This window comes from Papaver somniferum, unplaced genomic scaffold, assembly GCF_003573695.1.
Source record: "Papaver somniferum cultivar HN1 unplaced genomic scaffold, ASM357369v1 unplaced-scaffold_135, whole genome shotgun sequence".
NCBI classification, from domain to species: domain Eukaryota; kingdom Viridiplantae; phylum Streptophyta; class Magnoliopsida; order Ranunculales; family Papaveraceae; genus Papaver; species Papaver somniferum.
In genome coordinates, this window is record NW_020622713.1 from 4,136,825 (window position 1) to 4,155,206 (window position 18,382).

At 36.3% G+C, this 18,382-nt stretch overlaps 3 protein-coding genes across 5 annotated transcripts; 2 read left to right on the forward strand and 1 right to left on the reverse strand.

Annotated features, from left to right (window-relative positions):
• Window positions 1-7,970: 7,970 nt before the first annotated feature.
• LOC113334165 lies at window positions 7,971-10,693 on the forward strand. Its single transcript, XM_026580510.1, has 3 exons — window positions 7,971-8,127; window positions 8,260-8,348; window positions 10,288-10,693. The coding sequence occupies exons 1-3, from the start codon at window positions 8,089-8,091 to the stop codon at window positions 10,433-10,435; spliced, it is 276 nt and encodes a 91-aa protein (XP_026436295.1). The 5' UTR covers window positions 7,971-8,088; the 3' UTR covers window positions 10,436-10,693.
• A 157-nt stretch (window positions 10,694-10,850) lies between these two features.
• LOC113334164 (F-box/kelch-repeat protein At3g06240-like) lies at window positions 10,851-14,660 on the forward strand. Of its 3 annotated transcripts, none has more exons than XM_026580508.1 (2): window positions 10,851-11,079; window positions 11,167-12,852. In XM_026580508.1, exon 2 carries the CDS (start codon window positions 11,183-11,185, stop codon window positions 12,386-12,388), a length of 1,206 nt encoding a protein of 401 aa, XP_026436293.1. In that variant the 5' UTR covers window positions 10,851-11,079; window positions 11,167-11,182; the 3' UTR covers window positions 12,389-12,852. The 3 variants fall into 3 exon arrangements, 2 of the variants coding, with proteins under 2 accessions (XP_026436293.1, XP_026436294.1); XM_026580509.1 differs by having other exon boundaries at window positions 10,851-11,052; XR_003352581.1 differs by lacking the exon at window positions 10,851-11,079 and adding an exon at window positions 13,915-14,660 and having other exon boundaries at window positions 11,101-12,604.
• Window positions 14,661-14,794: 134 nt separating this feature from the next.
• LOC113334162 (anaphase-promoting complex subunit 8-like) lies at window positions 14,795-17,980 on the reverse strand. Its single transcript, XM_026580507.1, has 4 exons — window positions 17,830-17,980; window positions 17,390-17,708; window positions 15,405-16,655; window positions 14,795-15,270 (listed from the first exon to the last, which is right to left on the reverse strand). Exons 1-4 carry the CDS (start codon window positions 17,913-17,915, stop codon window positions 15,181-15,183), a joined length of 1,746 nt encoding a protein of 581 aa, XP_026436292.1. The 5' UTR covers window positions 17,916-17,980; the 3' UTR covers window positions 14,795-15,180.
• Between the last annotated feature and the right edge of the window lie 402 nt (window positions 17,981-18,382).

Genomic DNA, 18,382 nt, shown 5'->3' on the forward strand with positions numbered 1-18,382 from the left:
ACATGTTCAATGATTACATCATTAACATTCCAGCAAGCACTCTTCCAGCTGTTCCTGTTAACCTAGGAACTGAGATGGTGAAATCTTCTCCAAGCAACAGTCAAGTACACAACATGCCACTCCTTTTCTCTAGTTACAATCGTTATGTGTTAAGTGAGAAGCATGCCATTAGAATAAATTTTTACTCTTGGAAGATTATATGTTCTGAAAAAATTGGTGTATCAATTGTTCATATGAAACTCAATTCTAGTGACGCAATTTTTTTATAACATATATGATATGAAATGGTTATTGCATGCCGAGTATAACACGCTGAAGAACATATATATAGTAGATATCCAAAATCTGAATTTACATAATTATGTTTGGTATAAAGAATGCATACAATTTGGAAGTTTGAAAGTCATGTCATGGAATTGTCAAGGTTGTGGTAAAAAGTATCGAAGAGAACATTTTAAGAATTTAGTCTAATCGATACAACCTGAGATTATTTTCCTTAGTGAAACCAAAAATACTAGAGAAAATGTGAGAAGTCTTTTTAGATCGTTCATTATGATAATGTGAAAATAGTAGATCTGATAAGAAAATCAGGGGGTATAACTATGGCTTGGATTGACACAGTTAAATTAAAAGTTACTGAATATTATGATTAATTTCTTCATCAATGCTTGTACAACTGATCAAATAACTGGTAAATATTAGATTCTTAGTTGCTTATGTGGTCATCCCAACAACAAGAATATTACTTGGGAATGTTTGTCTCAGATGTCTTCTAGTATTACTCTTCCTTGGTTGGTTATAGGGGATTTGAAATTTACGTTACATCAGAGTGAAACTGGGGGTATATGTAGAATCAACAGGGGGGAAATTTCTAATTCTGTTAGTGTTGTGAATGAGGCGGGTCTAATAGATTTAGGGTTTGTGGGTTATCCGTTTACGTGGTCCAACCACAGAAATGATGGAGAACTAATTGAAAAGAGATTAGATAGAGGTTTAGCGAATAATGAATAGATTTCCCTCTTTCAAGATGCCAAAGTGTCACACTTGAGTCCAACAACTTCATATCACGGTCCCATAATTTTAAGTACAAAAAAAGATATGAAGGATGGTGCTAAACCTTTTAAATGCTTTGGTACTTGGCTAGATGAAAAATCTTGTATAGATGTTGTGAATGATTCCTGGTTAACACATCAATTTGGCTCCCCTGCTCTTCAACTTGTTAAAAAACTGTCTGTCTGCAATTTCTTTTTTTAATTTTATGGAATAAAAATCAGTTTGGAAATATTCATTTAAGGTTGGAACATGCAATAACTAACCTTGAAAGGTTCAATAATAATAGTCAGGTCAAAAATATATCTGAAACTTTGAAACTGTTAAATCTAGAGGTTGAGAAATGGTATAATTTAAATGAATCATTTTTGAAAATAAGAAGTGGGGATAAACTGTTAAACTTAGGGGATAAAAATACAGGTTATTTTCATGGTCTTATGAGAACTAAAGCTCTGAGAAATAGGATAATGACTCTTAAAAATGACAATGGGATTAGGTTGGAAAGTAAAAACCAGATAAAGGAAGTGTTGAACATTTTTCTAAAATGGAGACTAATCAACCTAAAATTAACAATGACTTGTTAACCAATATTCCTTGTATGGTTACTGATGAGGAAAACTTAGCCCTCATGCGTACTCCTCAGTATGAGGAAATCAAAGAGATAGTCTTTAAAATGACACCGTCTTCCTCCCCACGGCCAGATGGTTTCCCTGTTGTCTTTTTTCAGAAAAATTGGGATTTGATTTATGTGGATATTGTTTATATGGTTCAAAAAAATTTTAACACTGGATTTATTCTTAAGGAGATGAATAATACCTTCATCTCTCTGATTCTGAAACTAAAAACCCTGATGAAACCAGCCAATTCAGGCCGATTAGTTTATGTAACACTACATATAAAATTATTTCTAAATTGTTGGCCAATAGAATAAAACGTCTTCTAGATACTGATTTCGCTCTTTCAATCTTCTTATGTCTCTAATAGGCAGATATCTGACAACATCATGGTAGATCATGAATTAATACACACTATTAAGAAGAAAAAAGGTAACACAGGTTATTTAGGAATAAAGATTGATATGTACAAAGCGTTCGGTAGGGTTTCCTTTTAGTTTTTCTTAGGAAAAAGGGGTTTGGTAGTGACTGGTGTAACCTTATAGACCAGTGCATAAGCACTACTTCTTCTTCTGTGTTGTTAAATGCTTCTCCGAGGAAGGTTTTTTATCCTACCAGAGGAATAAGGAAAGGAGATCTCTTATCTCCTTACCTTTTTATTCTCTGTATGGAAAGTTTTTCCTGTTTTTTGATGGCAGCGCAATCCAAAGGGTTAATTCATGGTATCAAAGTTACTAAAAGTAGTCCTCCGATCAATCATCTGCTTCTTGCGGATGATTGTCTGATCTTTTCCAATTCAAACCTCGCGAAAAGTAAAAACATTCTTGAAATTTTCAAAACTTTCAGTGAAGGATCGGGTCAACTTATTAACTTTCAAAAATCAGGGGTCTTTTTCAGTGGTAGATTTCCTAATAAATTTCAGAGAATTATTATATAAATCCTAAAAGTTCAAAAAATAAAACTAGATGATAAATAACTTGGTGCTCCCCTCTTTAATAATACGTCTAAAATAGCCTGTTTTGAACTCCTTATTGGTAGAGTTGCTGGTAGGTTGAAAGGTTGGAAAAACAGGAATGTTTCTCCAGCTGGTAGAGGAGTTCTCATTAAATCCACTATTGAAACTATTCCTAACTATCAAATGAACTATTTTAGAATTCCACAGTATACTCTAAACAAAATAACGACTCTCCAAAGTGATTTATTTTTTTTGGGGGGGGGGGGGGGGGGGGGGGGGGGGGGGGGGGGGAGTGTAATTCGAAAGGTCTGTACATAAAAGCTTGATCTGGAGTTAATAAGAGCAAAAAAGAGTGTGGTTTAGGTTTCCTTAAACTAAAAATTATGAATGAGGCAATGATAACTAAGACAGGCTGGAGATTGATAGGCTATCTAAAATCTTTATGGGGTACTATTTTTAAACTGGAGTATTTTCCAAATGGGGATATATTAGATAACAGTTACAAAACAAAACCTACAGATTCTTGGCTTTGGAAAGAATTTCCAAAAACTTCAACAATCTTAGGAAAGGGAGTTTTTGGGAGGTCAACAATGGTACTAAAGTTAATATATGGAAACACAAATGGATTCCAGGGGAGGAAAATTTGATTGTTCCCATCAATTTAATGATAATGTCAATAGTTGGGATTTAAACAAACTCAAATTGTGTTTTATTGATGATCAAATACAAAAAATAGTTGCTATAAAGATTGACAATAAGTCTAAAAATAGGTTAAGGTGGAGTTCATTGTTGGGTCTCTTTACAAAAAATTGGCCGAGAATGATGGTACCAATTGTCTTACTAGCTCTACTAGTTCAATTAATTGGACTAGGCTGTGGAAAATGAAAGTTTTACCTAGAATTAAAGTGTTTATTTGGAAATGTCTACACGACATTCTCCCCGTGGCTACTAGAATCAGCAGGATTCTAACCAATATAGATAACACCTGTAATTTATGCAATACTGAAATAAAAAACATTGATCACCTGTTTATGAATTGTGATTTTTTTAGTAATGCCTGGAAGTGTCTGCCCTACAACACAAGTAGGGTAAAAACTAAAAGTCATAATTTTCGAACTTGGTTCAAAAATTGGTTTCAAAATAGAAAGAATTTAAGTCATGACAATGTTAACTGGGAAAACATTTTTGCAACTACTATTTGGTTTATTTGGAAAGCTAGGTGTCATAGTGCTATTGAAAAAACTAAACCTTGTTACAAGTTTATAGCTAATCAGATTGTGAGTCACATCATGGATCAAGCAGACATCAACAACAAAGGAAAGAAGAAAACAATTAATACCAAACAGAAAGAAGATGTCAGTAATAAGGCTTACTTCACTATGGATAAACAAATCAGAGCTCTGAAGTTTTTCTTATTTTGTATGTGACGATTTCACAAGCAAGTTCAAAGGTGCCAGGTGCAGTGTTGCTTCGCAAGGAGTGATTGAAGACAAAAGAAAGACATTGATAACGGTGACGTAGTGGCTGACTAGTATGAACTGTAAAAGAGTCACAGTTACATGGCAGGCAATGGGGTCCTATGGAGACTCCTTTTTTGGGGAAGGAAACTTGAATCTGGAAGATCATTTACAGAGATTCTGAATTTCAGAATGCTTATAACTATTTTAACTCTCTTAAGGTTGTGTTATGTAATAAAGGGAAAGACAATATTATGCTTTGTAATATGTATAGGCTAAGAGTCCTTTTTGATAGAGATTGGGCATGGTTAGAAAGGGATGGGAGAAACATGAAGAACTGGTTTGAAGTTTTGGACAGATTAGATGAGAATCTGCAAGCTACTACAAGTTCTACATATAGATTCTCTACGCAGGGTGAAGACTAAACTCTAAATGGAGATAGTGAAATTGGGGATATGGATAATGAGTGTTGTACCAAAATTATAGAGCATGGAAATATCTTCAATGTCTACAATGAAGATGGAAGGAATGAAAAAGATCTGATAATGTGGGAAGGAAGAGTTACTCAAGCCAGAAATGTCACGGAGGATGGCGCGAAAAGGGAATTTTTCAGAAATTCAATATTTGAAAAAGGAAGTACAAGCCGAGTATCTGGTAATTTGAAATTTCTGAATACCATCAATGTTAACATTAGGTATGGTTCTCAAGTGAATATCCAATTTAGACATGTAACCCATTACACATGATCCATTTCAATAAAATGTAGTTTACTCGTTGGCCAAAAAAAAAGTGAGAATATATTGGTTTGTCCAGCAACCAAAATAGAAGTATCCTCATGGTTAAAAATACTGGCTAAATTGGGGCTTATAGCTAGATGACAAAAAAAGTCACTAGAAATCACTTCACACCACCCCTTATCAAAATAATTACCAAACTTCCTATTTTACCCCTGATTAATTAACACTAATTAATCATATTAGGGGTTAATTTTGTTTTGTACGTGAGATTAACTAATGTTAGAGAGTTCATCAAAACATCAACATTTTGATTTTTTTTTCGTAAAAGTTACACAGAATCGATTTACGTTAATTCACTTGTAAACCGATTCCAGATTGGTGTTTAGAATTACCAGAGGACATCCAGAATTGGTTTACCTTGACATGTTTTATAAACCGATTATGAAAATCGGATTTTCATGTAACTCATATAAACCGATTGTTTCCTTTCATTACCAATTTCATTCATCGCGTTATCACTGTAGGATGCATTTAGCACATGCATCAAGCCTTTAAACCCATAGACGACCCTAGTGGACGAGTTATAGTCTCGTGGGGTTTACATAAAGCCATCAATCTTCCTCCGACGAAGACGATACAACATCCAAGTAGTCCGGGTTATCCTCCGGGATTCTATCTGCCAAGAAGTGATAGCTTGCATCGAATGCGAATGCTTCCCCCTTTACTTCCAAGTAGCGCGCTTTCACGACTTCGTGCTACAAAAACACAAAAACAAGCTTACATTTGTTAGTGGTGTTTCGTTGGAAGATAACACAACATGGGGTACGTAAAAAAAACCACAAAATTACTTACAAATTGTGAAATGGACAAGGTGAAGGGGCGAGTGTTAAAAATCGGAGGTTGGAGAGCTAAAAAAAGCAAGTATCGCATTTTCGATGACTAGGTGTCTTTCATGGATGGCTTGAACACTTCTTGTGTTAGGATTTCCAAATTCTTGGATAAATTTGTTGTGTAATTTAACCCAAAAGGTTGTTGAATCCTCTCTTTCGGAGGATTGACGTCTAAGCCGATTTTTCGCATACCATGCTTTCGTGATTGCCAAATCTTCCGCGGAGTCGAATGATGCCATTTCTTGTATGTATATGTATGAAATGAGTAGTTGTGGAGTATATGGAGTGAGGGGGAATAAAATGATCAATTTTGGGGCAAATGGGGTCCAAGGGTGAGGTCTCTATTTATAGAGAAAGTCCCAAACGACTTTTTTTTTGAAAAACGTGTAATAATTTGAAATAATCGGTCTTTTAGAAGGACTATAAAATCCGATTGTGTTTATATGCCACGAGGAATCAGTCTTTGTTGAGACCAAAGTAAACCGATTAAAGTCATTTTAAATTTTGAATTTTCACCGACACTAATCGGTTTATATATTTCCATATGTGATCTGATTCTATAACATCCAGAAAGATTGGCATGCATAATTGGTTTATAATTACATATCGAGTAAACTGATTCTGTAACATCCAGAAAGATTGGCCTGCATAATCGGTTTTTAACGACATATCGAGTAAACCGATTCTTGACATGTTCAACACAAATTATAGAGCAAGTCTTGTAAACATAAATATAGAATTATAGAGCAACACATAAATATAATTAGAGCTTCAAGTTCATCAAGGTCAACACAAATATCATCCAAAATATAAAACCTTAAAACCTTAAACTTTTAATATCTATAACTTAAACAGCAGGAGCACCGGCACCAGCAGGAGCACCGGCACCAGCATCACCACCATCAGCAGGAGCAGCAGCACCAGCAGCACCACCATCAACAGGAGCACCAGCACCAACATCATCAACAGGAGCAGCAGGACCAGCAACACCAGCATCACCACCACCAGCAAAAGCACCAGCACCAGCATCACCACCATTAGGAGCATCTTGTACTTCAGCCATTAGTTCCCACATTTCTTGCATTTCTGCATGGACTTCCCTCCCAGATAAAATCATGTTTCTCCTCATCCTGGCGAAGGTGATGACCTCAATAAGCTCTTCAAGTGAAAGCTTATCAATCAATTCCAGGGCTTGTTCAAGCCAGGTTTCAGCTCCAAATGCAAACTTGTATAGGTTCCTCACCGACACTCTTTATGGTTGCCTCAAGATATTCTCATCGGTTAAATCGCGATTGTAGAATGGTAGGTGTCCGAAGTCCATTCTACAAAAAAATAAAAAAAAATCAAGTTAACAATCGGTTCATAAAAGAATATATGTAACCCGATTCTGAAGAGACCAATAAATCAGTTTATGTGGTACATGTATAAAATCCGATTCTGAAAGAAAGATGAAAAGACTATATTAATCGGATTATACGTATTACATATATAAACCGATTCTGGCTATGTATTTTCATATTTCATTTCTAAGCTAGAATCGGGTAATGTTAATCCTAATGTAAACCGATTACTGTGCATGCTCTTCATGGTCGAAAAAAATCCAGAATTGGTTTATTCGATAGGTCAATAAAAACCGATTCTGGATTTTTTCAGAGTTTTGATTTGTCAAAAACGATGATTTAAAGATGTAAATCAATAAGATAAGAAGATGGGTTGGTGGAGATTACCTTCTTCTCGGTTGGATTCAAGATCGTCGGAGTAGAGGATGGAAAAAAAAATTGATTAGGATTTTGAGAATTTGGAAAGTTTATGATAGAAATGGAAAGATTTTTTAGGTTTAGGTTTTTTTGATTTTGGATTTACTTAAAATAGAAAGATTAGAATTTATATGAGTGAGTTTTAGAAATTAATATGGGGGTAAATTAATATTTTTAATAAGATTTAGATGGCTAGAATAATTTGGGGTGTGAGAAGAAAAAACCTATAGGCCCTAATTAAGTTGTCCAGCCCTAATTTAACGAGGTTAAAAAAGGAGGATAATATTTGGATTCTAATATCCTAGCCGGGAAGAACTTTCGCATCAAAATAAAAACATGGGACAACTTGTGGCACTAATTGCTGTTGGGGAAGAATTCTCCGAATATACCAAACAAGACCTTACTCGCTGCACAGAATTCTAGGAGTACAAATTCATCAGTGATCAAAAAATTCCCAGTGATAAGCCACGCGGAATGGATGATACCATGGGCCAAAACCAACTACAGCCCATAAAAACAGCCTTCGATAAATACCCGAATTCTTCCTTTACTATTGGCTCTCTATCATTTCTCTCTCTCTCTTCATCAAATTTCTGCCCTAAACGAAATCTTCTCTCCGTTCATTTCGATGGCTTCTCAAATGGCTAGACGTTGGTTGAGACCTGAGGTTTGTAATAAATCCGAAACCCTAGTTTTCCGGTTTCTAATTTTAGATCTTGAAGTTTCTAATTTCATTCTGATTGATTTAGGGTTCATTTTTCATCGTCTCATGGTTATTTTTTTACTTTCATTTTCTTAGGCATATCCTTTGTTTGCAACACTTGGATTAGCCGTCGGAATTTGTGGATTTCAATTGGTTCGTAACATCATGATCAACCCTGAAGTCAGGTCTAATCTCCATCTCCCTTCCCCTTCTTCTATTAATTGCGGTTTTTATTACATCTTGCTAAATTTTCGGGAATAAAGTGCTATTAGTTTTATCAATCTCAGATGGTTTAGTGTAGATTTGTTTTTCTTAATTAGATTTAGTGAATTGCATGTTATTAGAAAGACAGACGTTACTAGGTTTCCGTATGGTCAAACTTTCCTAACTCGGACGAGTTACTCGCTCCTTGGTTCTATAACTTGTTCAAGGATCTATTTGAGCTGATTCTCTATTTCTCATTGAGTTTTGTCACACCTGCGATGGCAAATGTGTTGTTAGAAAGACAGATATTACTAGGTTCTATGTAGTCAAACTTTCCCGACTCAGCCTAGTTAATAGTGGCTCCTTGGTTCTATATCTAGTTCAAGGATCTAGTTGAGCTGATTCTCTATTTCTCATTGAGATTTGTCACACCTGCAATGGCAAATATGAGAATCGCATGTCTATATTTGAGCAGTTCAATCTCCCTTTTTGTTTTGTACACGAAATAGATCCCCAATCCTTTGCTTTCGGTGAGTGGTTAAATTTCGAGTTAAGTTTGTAATGCTATTGGATTTAGATGATTTAGGTTTTCCCAAGGATATGGGTGAGTTCTCTGAATGCTGCTTGAACTTAGATAATCAAGTTGGTTATTCAGGATCTAATTATGACTTGTGCTATCACGCACTCGAGTGTATAATGAGCACGCACCTTTAAGCCGTGCAATTTGCTCATTATGCACTCGAGTGCGTGATAGCACTGGTCATAATTAGACCTGCTATCACGCACTCGTGCTTAAAAAATACGCTGAATTTGCACATCTTGGCTGTTTATTTCACATCCATTTATGTGCATCTCCAAAGTAGCAAATCTGACCTGCCTTATAGTAGGTCTATTTGTTCCGAAGTTTATAGGGATGTGTTTGCTTGATCCTTTTGAACACCTGTGCAGTCATATAACTTTTTGTAATTCTTTCTAGGAATGCAACATTGATGGAATCAATCGTTCTGTTTAGGATGCAAATTTTCAGTCATAGATGTGCAAAACCTGCTTGTACTCTGATCACGAGTTAAAGATTGAATTGTTAGGCACAAGATGAAGTTTTGTGTATAACATTTACATATTAAGTCGTATACGTATATTCTTGTTTGTCGAGGAATGGGAAGTATGCTTCTTTTTACTTAAACTTGATCTCATTAGTCAAAATGTTATTACCTCTGAGCTAAATGCGCGTAAGAACTATGCAATTAACAATGGTTGCTTGGAATGTTTTTATGTGATATCACATGTTAGTAGTCCAATCCTTACTTCTGATAAGTTGCTAAATTTCTAGGTAAGTAATGGAGATAGTTCCCTAAATGGTGCATGAACTTTAATAATCAAGTTGGTAATTCAGGATCTAATTATGACTGGTGATATCATGCACTCGAGTGCATAATGAGCACGCACCTTTAAGTTGTCAGATTTGCCATTATAGATATGCACATAAATGGATGTCAAATCTGACGGCTTAGAAGTGCATGCTCATTGTGCACTCGATTGCGTGATAGCAGGTCTAGTTATTCCGGAGTTCATGGGATGTGTTTGTTTGATGCTTTTGAACTCATGTTTGCGACTCAATGAACCTACACAGTTATTAAATGTGTGACAACTTTTGCGATTCTTTCTTAGAGTGCAGCATTTTTGGGATTCATTTTCCTGTTACAGATGCAAAAATTCAGTCTTAGTTGGGCAAAACCTGCTTGTACTCCGATCACAAATTAAACATTGAATTGTTAGGCACTCAATGAAGTTTTCAATGTGACATTAAAAATTGTATACATATATTCTTGTTTGTTGAGAAATGGGAAATATGCATTCCTTGGAAATCTGGATAGTTACTGATATAAGTTTTCCTATTTTTGTTTTACTTAATTAAACCAGGGTTAACAAGGAAAATAGGGCTGCTGGAGTATTGGAGAACCACGCAGAGGGTGAGAAATACACTGAACATAGCCTCAGGAAATGGGTTCGCAACAAGTCCCCAGAAATCATGCCAAACCTCAACAACTTCTTCACCAGCCCAAAATGAAGATAGTAATTACTTGTCCGTGAAGTCTCCGTGTTCCTTAAATGTTGAACTTGCTTTCTCTTTTCATTTGTCATAGTATCTGTGATTGCTATTGCTTATTGTGATTGTCATTGACATATAGGTTTTGAGGTTGGTTGGCCTCTGTGTTTCGAGATTAAAACTTGAACTAATTACTAAGCTTTGTGGATGATAAGACAAACTGCATTGGTACATTATTAGTTGGTCATTTCAAGTATTTTGTGTTCATCACATTTGGTATCTGGTCTTTTCCACTTTTTCTAATTTATTTCTTCTTTGTAAATTTCCCCCCATCTTAGTAAGGATTGAGCTTTTGTGGTTTACCATATAAAAGAGCTCTATCCCCCCCTCATTTTCTCGGCCTAATAGACTATCAAAACAGCTATGCTTTTACTGAACTTTTATAATGTAGATCCTAAATAATGGTTGTAATTTGCTAAATAGCTAACATTACACTCAACAAAGTTGGGCTCTCTGCTGAAAGAGGTTACAAAATGAGTTTGATGGAACGGCCTTGAGAGTTTGGATCCCACCTTGGGGAGAAAAGAAAAAAAATACATCTGTCCCAGGAAAAGTGATCCTTACATTTTTCTCTCGAGGTATATCCAAAGATTCCATAACACCCTGTAAGTTTATTTTCTTAAAAAAAACCAGCTCCTAAAATGCCTAAAATTTGCCCACTCATACTCACTCTCACTTTCACTCGCTGCTAGGAGGACGGGGACGAGAATGTCAAGCTTCTTACCAGAGGAGATCATAGAGAACATACTCACAAGGTTACCCGTCAAATCCATTTCAAGATTCAAGTGCGTTTCAAAAAATTGGTATCATTTTTTTCAAAACCCTAATTTTATCAAAAATCATCTCAACCATGCTATTCAAATGAAAAAATTCAACATCTTGGTTACCAACCAAGGAGACATTGATGATACAAATACAGAACCTTATATCACTTCTATAGATTATATTGTTCTACCATCAACATCATCACCATTTGTAGGTCATGCTCTTAATATTGATTATCCGTACATGGACCGAAAATGTAAGCGTCAAATTCTAGGTTCTTCAAATGGTTTGGTTTGCATACAACCTTGGGGAGAAGAGTCTAGAACTATGTGCATCTGGAACCCGGCTACTCGAGAATATAAAGAGGTACCAGAACCTTCATGGAAATCAAAACATGGTAATTTTGTTTATGGGTTTGGTTTTGATTGCAAGAATGGTGATTATAAGGTGTTAAGATTTGGGAGTTTTATATTATTAGGTGAAGAATCTGAAGCTAGTGTTTACTCATTAGCTTCGAGTTCATGGAAGAAACTTGGTTCCATTCCTTATAATTTCTCTTTTAATATAACAAAGGGGTTTCTTCTTGATGGTGTTCTTCATTGGGTTGCTGTTCCTATTGGACCCATACCTAGATCTAGTGTTATCGTTTGTTATAATATTTCTGATGAGACATTCTATAATGTGCCATTACCTAACGAAAACTTAAGTGATGTTGAGAACATTTGCATGGTATATTTGGGCGTTTGGGAAGGGAAGCTTTGCCTACTTCATAAGAATCACATGGAGGAGGATCCTGATACATGCACGCATCAAAACGATCACATTGAGGTGTGGACAATGATGGATAACAAGTGGAGTAAGGATTGGAAGATTACTGCACATATGGCAGATATGGAATATGTAAGTGCAATTCAAACTTTACCAAACGGAGAGATCCTTTGTGATGGTGGACCGATGGTGGATGAGGACGGCATCGGTCTGTTGGCATATGACCCTAATCTTGAAAGAGTTAGAGCTCTGAAGATACATGGTTTCCCAGAGTGTTATGATATGGAGACTTATATTGAGACCTTAACAGCACTCAACTCCGGTACTTATGTTGGGGAAGAAGTAAATCAAGATAGAGAAGAAACGGAGAATAATGGCTGATGCAGATATGGAATTACGGATCAAAAAAATAACGGGGTAGATAAGAGAGGAGGAAGATATGGTAGGAAGGGATGGTGTCAATCTTTTTTTATGTTTTTGCGCTAAAGAAATGGAAATGGAAATGGTTCATTGCGAGCGATGATGTGTTATATGTAGCAGTGGATTATCCAAGAATCAGTCTGAGTTCAGGCGCACGGTGGTATGTCGTCATTTTGGGTAAATTCCAAACAACGTAATTTCTACGCACTTACTTCGCTTTTTTAGCTTTGGAAATTTTATATGCGACTAAATGTAGAAACCAAGCATCTTTTATGTTTTTCTTTATCATCTTGAGTTTGATCTGCTTTCTTTAAGAATTTTGTATTGGTGTTCGGAACTTTTGTGTGCGAGTAAATGTACGAACCAAGCATCACATAAATTTTATTTTATCAACTCGAGTAAGGTCCTCTCTCGTTAAGCTATTATCTGGTTGTTTGTGTTTACCTCGTGACTCATAAAGGAAGCAGTCATATTAGATCTTTTTGTATCTTAGTCAAATTGTTATGTGGGCAGCTTTATAGTTTCTTGAGGTTGGCCGATTATTTCAGGCTAGGCGTTCATAATTAATCAGAATACTGCATACACGATGCTCAAAATCTTTGTTATCTAGACATTTTACATTTATAATTAATTTCTTTGAAATTTGAAAACAGCCTTGTAAACTCAATAGCTCACGGCCTTATATGCTGCCCATTTGTAGAAGAAAAACATATTAATTAGTTAACCTTGAATATACTACTGCTGAACTCTATGATCTACACAAATAGATTGGACCTTTGTCAAGCTTGTATCTGTGCCATAGAAAAAGGTTGGATGGTGCCCATAATCTGGTAATTGGGTAATACTGGCGGTTGAAGGTTAAATTATTTATTTGGTCACTTTTGGGGATGTTTGCTTACCTATAGTTTATTATGTCATAATAATTATCAAAATGAAACTGTAGATATTTTTTCCTTAATGTGGTTTTGCTATTGCCATCTGGAGGGGGCTAAACCTTATTCCTTAAGTTTGGTATTCACAATAAAAAGATATTGTCTCGATGCTATGTTTGCCTGCGGCGTCGTCGAGGTACCTCAGTGTGTCACTTTTTTACTCTGGTATTAGTATAGGGTACTAGCTCAGTTATTCATGTGTATGAATTTGTTATTTAGACTATTGAAATAGATGTTATTAAACTGCATAGAAAAGATACGCTTTTGCTTGTGTTTGCTTCATGCTCTGCGCTGGATAACCTGGCAGTCTGTCATGTGGTGACGGTTATTTGATTCAGACGGGAGCATAGATGCAAGTGTTATTTTTGCTCATGAAAACAAAGACCTGCAAGATAGGATGGTTAGTGGCAGGGAGAAATAAACTCATCCCTGGTGTGGAAAAACATCCTATCCGAAACAGTGCCAGACATTTCTAGTATGTGATCAGGATGTAAATCTTTCTGTACAGATGATAAATTTTGTTACAGGGAAATAATGGAATTGTGGATTTTACAGAGACCAGTGTGGTAGAGTGCTGAAGCAGAAAGTTCGTCTGGAAAGAAGCAGTTCCATGGATTGCTGAGATGATTGAAGACTGTTAATATCTCTTTTGAAGGATATAAATAACAAAGAAATGAAGCAGTATAAAAGTTAAGCAGCATATGTTTAAGAACTTGTCGTTCTTGTCATACCAGATGGTCTGTCAGACTGGTTATGCCATTCTAGTTGCTTGGTAGTCCGTATAGCTTGTAGTAGTAAGGTTATATCAACCAGCATAAGCTATGGTTTGCCAGCATCCAAAGAAAATATTTGGGGAGCGAAAAATGAGGTGTTAGAGAGGATGGCTCAGGTCAAATCCTGACATTGGAATTGCAAGTCTCGGCATACCTCTGTTAGGAAACCCTTGCTAGTTTTGTAAATCATTCCTGGCATATCAATTGACAATTACTGCAATAAGCTGATAGTAAAATTGTGGTATAAGGTTTAATTCTGAACAGCTGGTTAATTGGTGGCTTTACTTTTACCTAATAGGATGATTAACTTTTTTTCACTGCCCAAATTAATCCATGATATCTCTCAGCTTATCAATGCAAATCAGGTTTAACATATGTCTAAAACAAGCTCCCAGTTTTTAACTCCAATTCTTATCCACTCAACCTTATCTTTCATCAGAAGCATGTGCAGAGGAATCACAGTGAACCTTCCCAGCTGACAGATTAAATAGAGGCAAAAATGGACAAAAAACTTCGCAACTTGCAAGCTGGATTCTAGAAAGTCTTAAGTGCTGCTTGATAATTTAGATTCTGTCATTTCAATGTTATGGGTTGTCAACATGAGATTGTAAAACCAATTTTGAACAGCAGTTGTAACAAGATGGGAGCAAAAGAACACAAAGTTGAGAATAGAACATCAAATAATTCAATAAATCAGAGTACATTTTGCACTACAGAACATGCAAAGCTGAAACTGCTTCGCGGACAAATAAAGTAAAAAGCAACCTTAAATTACATATTACAACACATGAAAGAAATGCCTTTCACGTCTCTGCCATACTCCAGAACCAACGTTAACATTGATAAAGCTAACAGAAGATCGGATAAATTAACGAATTCACAAGCTGGCATAGTTTAAGCTTCCGCAGTGAGTTTCAGAAGACTTGGTCTCCGCCTGTGATTCTGAAGCTTAACGCACAGCAGGCTTCTGGGAGGGATTACATTCTCAAGCAATAAATACAGCAGGCTTCTGGGAGGGATTACATTCTCAAGCAATAAATATTTGATATTACGGAGGGAAATGCTCAGTATCCATTGGAGGGTAACCAGATTGTGCTATTTTCATTCCTCGCAAAAGACTCTTTGCTGTTTCCTTTTCCTGCAAACAATAATGTAAATAGAAAGTGAATAAGTTATGGCAAAAATCTTATCGATTTGATGATCTGTTGAAGGATAATATCGTATGTTATTTAATGAATGCTAAAAAAAAGAAGGGTTTGAATATAAACTCACTGGACCGGTGTAATCCAAGAGCCTGGTGCAGTAAATCTCTGCTTGCCTAAATCTCTTTTCAGCTCTGCAGTGTGTAGCAAGAAAAAGCAGAGCTTCTACCATGTTAGGTCCATCCCTCTCCTCAGCTTCCATCCTCTCCAAGTCCTTCTCATAATAAAATGCTGCTTTTTCAGAACGTCCTAGCTCTTGATGCAGCTTAGCAAGCTGATGCAGTGCTATTGCCTCTCTATCATTACAGTTAGCTGCTCTTTCATAACACTTAATTGCTTCCTCAAGCATGTGAAGCTGTTCAGTTTCATAACATTGGGCCATGGCGATCCACAACCTAGAGTCACTTGGCTGCAAATAAACTGATTTACGGAAATAATACAATGCATAAAAGGGCATGCACATCATCTCGTATGCTTGTCCCAACCCATACCAGGCACGGTAATCACATGGGTTTATATCCACAGCCCTCCTATAAGCATCAACAGCAGCTGGGGTATTCTTCATCTCAACATATTCGTGACCCATCAGAGTCCAAGCTGATAAATAGTTCTTGTTGAGCTTTAATGCCCTCCTAAAGTACATTACAGATTTCTCGTGCTGCCCCTTCAAACTGTAATAATTACCAATGATGCAGCAAGATTCCGGTCGGTATTTGTCAGTGAGGAATACCCTGTGGGCAAGATAACTTAAGGCGGAGAAGCATTCTTTTGCATAGAGAACGTTTGAATACATATCCATGTCTTCTACTCTATATGGATCATTTCGCAGGAGTTCTTCAAAAATCACTTCAACTTCCTCAAATTCCCTTAGACTGTACTGAGCTTTTGCAATTTGAGCTTGGATGTAATTGCTGAAACGGAAAGTTCTTTGGAGGTGTTCGTATCGTGCTAAGGAATCAGTGTGCATTCTTAGTTCTTGGAATGCACTGCCCAGGAAGAAGTCTTTCATCCAATGGTTCTTGAGATCGAGGTTCTTCAAGATGTCGTTGGTAGTGCACAGACATTGAAGCTCTGACCAAGCACTCCAATTCCAAGGATAGTTGTTCACTGACTCCACCAAGACTGTTCTAGCAAGATCCTTGCGGCCTTTCTCTTTCAGCACAACCCCATATAAATACAACCCGAATGGATCAATGGTGCCATTTTTGCGCTGTGCCGATAACTCCCTCTCAAGAGAAACCAGCTCATTATTCACGGCATCACTCTTACCTAGAGATCCATCCAGTTCAATAACCTCTTCCTCTTTACGTTTTTCGCCAGCCTGTATTCAAATAATGGAAGACAGAAATTAATAAAACTAATCATTCTGATGTAAAGCCACAATATTCTTATAATAGATAGTAGTTGCCAATCTCAATACACTGTTCTGCAGAAATTGCAATTGCACCAGCCAATTCATATTTTCAATGCGCAACTTTATCACACAACATCAATATAGAAATCTATATGCTCCATTCACATTACCACACAACACATTCATATAACTACATGATAAGAATCTAGTGTATTAAGGCAACCATCCAGTCAGCCAGTAAGAAATCTCTTGTAGATGGCAAATCATTAAACACACATATTAAAATTAAGGATTCCAGGTTTAACATGCTCCGACAAATATTCATCAAAGACACGAGCCAGTTGTATGTGTACGAAAATATCGAAGGCCTTTAATTCAAAACTTCTAAATACTGAGATCCCCACTTTACAAACTACATTAGGCCACATTTATCGAAGTTAATTCGTATATGTAACCATCGCCATGCTTCAGCTAACTGCTCACACAGCAAACATACTCGGATACTCCCATTCAGAAATTTTATCAAATACATGATGAACATAACAACAGACCAATTTTCAACTAACCCTAATTTTACCAAAACAAAACAATAAAAACTACCCATCTAGAAAACCCAAATCCCAATTCGCCCAGATACAAATCGAACATAATCGTCTAAAAAAGACCCTAAATTTTACGAGTTTGGGGCAGGCACTACTCACCAGATAAATAGAATAAGACCTCAAGAAGACGGCTTTTTTCCCTGTCTGATCTCTAAGAACATGAGCAGCTCTTCTATATTCTTTACAATCAAAATAAGATTTAGCAAGTAAATAAAAATCATTATCAACATTATTATCATCTTCTTCATGAATTGGTGTTGATATATAAGAGACGCCAGCAAGTGGTGTTAAAGGTGGTTCATTTGTACCACCACCACCAAATCTTCGTCGAATACTAGAACTTCCTCTTTGAAATCTTGTATGTGATGGTGTAAACTTCGCTGGATCTTGTTCTATTCCAACTAATTGTTCTGCTGCCCTGTTAAATAAATAACCCAATTAATAATTACTACTAAAGAAACCCTAAAAAAATTGAAAAAATTTGAATTGTAAAGAAGAGGGAGAATGAATTTAGGGTTTTCTGAGAATGGGGATAATACCATTTTGATGCAGTATAAAGACATCGATCACTGAGTTGGCGAATCGCTGTTCTGAGTTCGTTTCTGTAAGTCTCCTTGGAACCCATGAATCAGTCTCTGTGTGGGTTCTCTCAAAATCTCGCGCTTTTTGATTTAAAACCCCAAAATTGAAAATAGTGGGTGGCGTCTGTTACTAAGATGCGCTTGGGGTGTATTGGCTGTAACAGGAAGCTCATGTCAAAGTATCATGTTGAGTTGTGTGTTATTAGGGTACCCGTTTTTATTTTCTTTCTGTAACGTAAAAGGGGTTTTAAACTTTTAATGAGAGCCCAAAACTTTAGAGTGGAGACTCACTTTGCTGATCTGAAGTATGGTTTCTAGGCATCTGAGCTATCACAAAAAGGTATATTACCTCCGTTTCAGAAAAAATAATTTTTTCATTTTTTTATTATTATCTTAAAATAAGTCAAATCGAAAAGGCGGAAATATCATTTTTCTTGAAACGTAAGGAATAAATAATTGCCTTTTTTTACCAGCAACTTTCCTTTATTCTTCACTCGAATCGACTTATAAT

Excerpts from the sequence above, each read along its gene's own strand:
- LOC113334162 (XM_026580507.1), bottom strand. The coding sequence starts at position 17,915 with ATGGGTTCCAAGGAGACTTACAGAAACGAACTCAGAACAGCGATTCGC. Across the intron at positions 17,709-17,829 it reads CTTTATACTGCATCAAAATG|GGCAGCAGAACAATTAGTTG; the intron begins GTATTATCCCCA and ends TTTATTTAACAG. Across the intron at positions 15,271-15,404 it reads TCTTGGATTACACCGGTCCA|GAAAAGGAAACAGCAAAGAG; the intron begins GTGAGTTTATAT and ends TATTGTTTGCAG.
- LOC113334165 (XM_026580510.1), top strand. The coding sequence starts at position 8,089 with ATGGCTTCTCAAATGGCTAGACGTTGGTTGAGACCTGAG. Across the intron at positions 8,128-8,259 it reads GACGTTGGTTGAGACCTGAG|GCATATCCTTTGTTTGCAAC; the intron begins GTTTGTAATAAA and ends TCATTTTCTTAG. Across the intron at positions 8,349-10,287 it reads ATGATCAACCCTGAAGTCAG|GGTTAACAAGGAAAATAGGG; the intron begins GTCTAATCTCCA and ends TAATTAAACCAG.
- LOC113334164 (XM_026580508.1), top strand. The coding sequence starts at position 11,183 with ATGTCAAGCTTCTTACCAGAGGAGATCATAGAGAACATACTCACAAGG.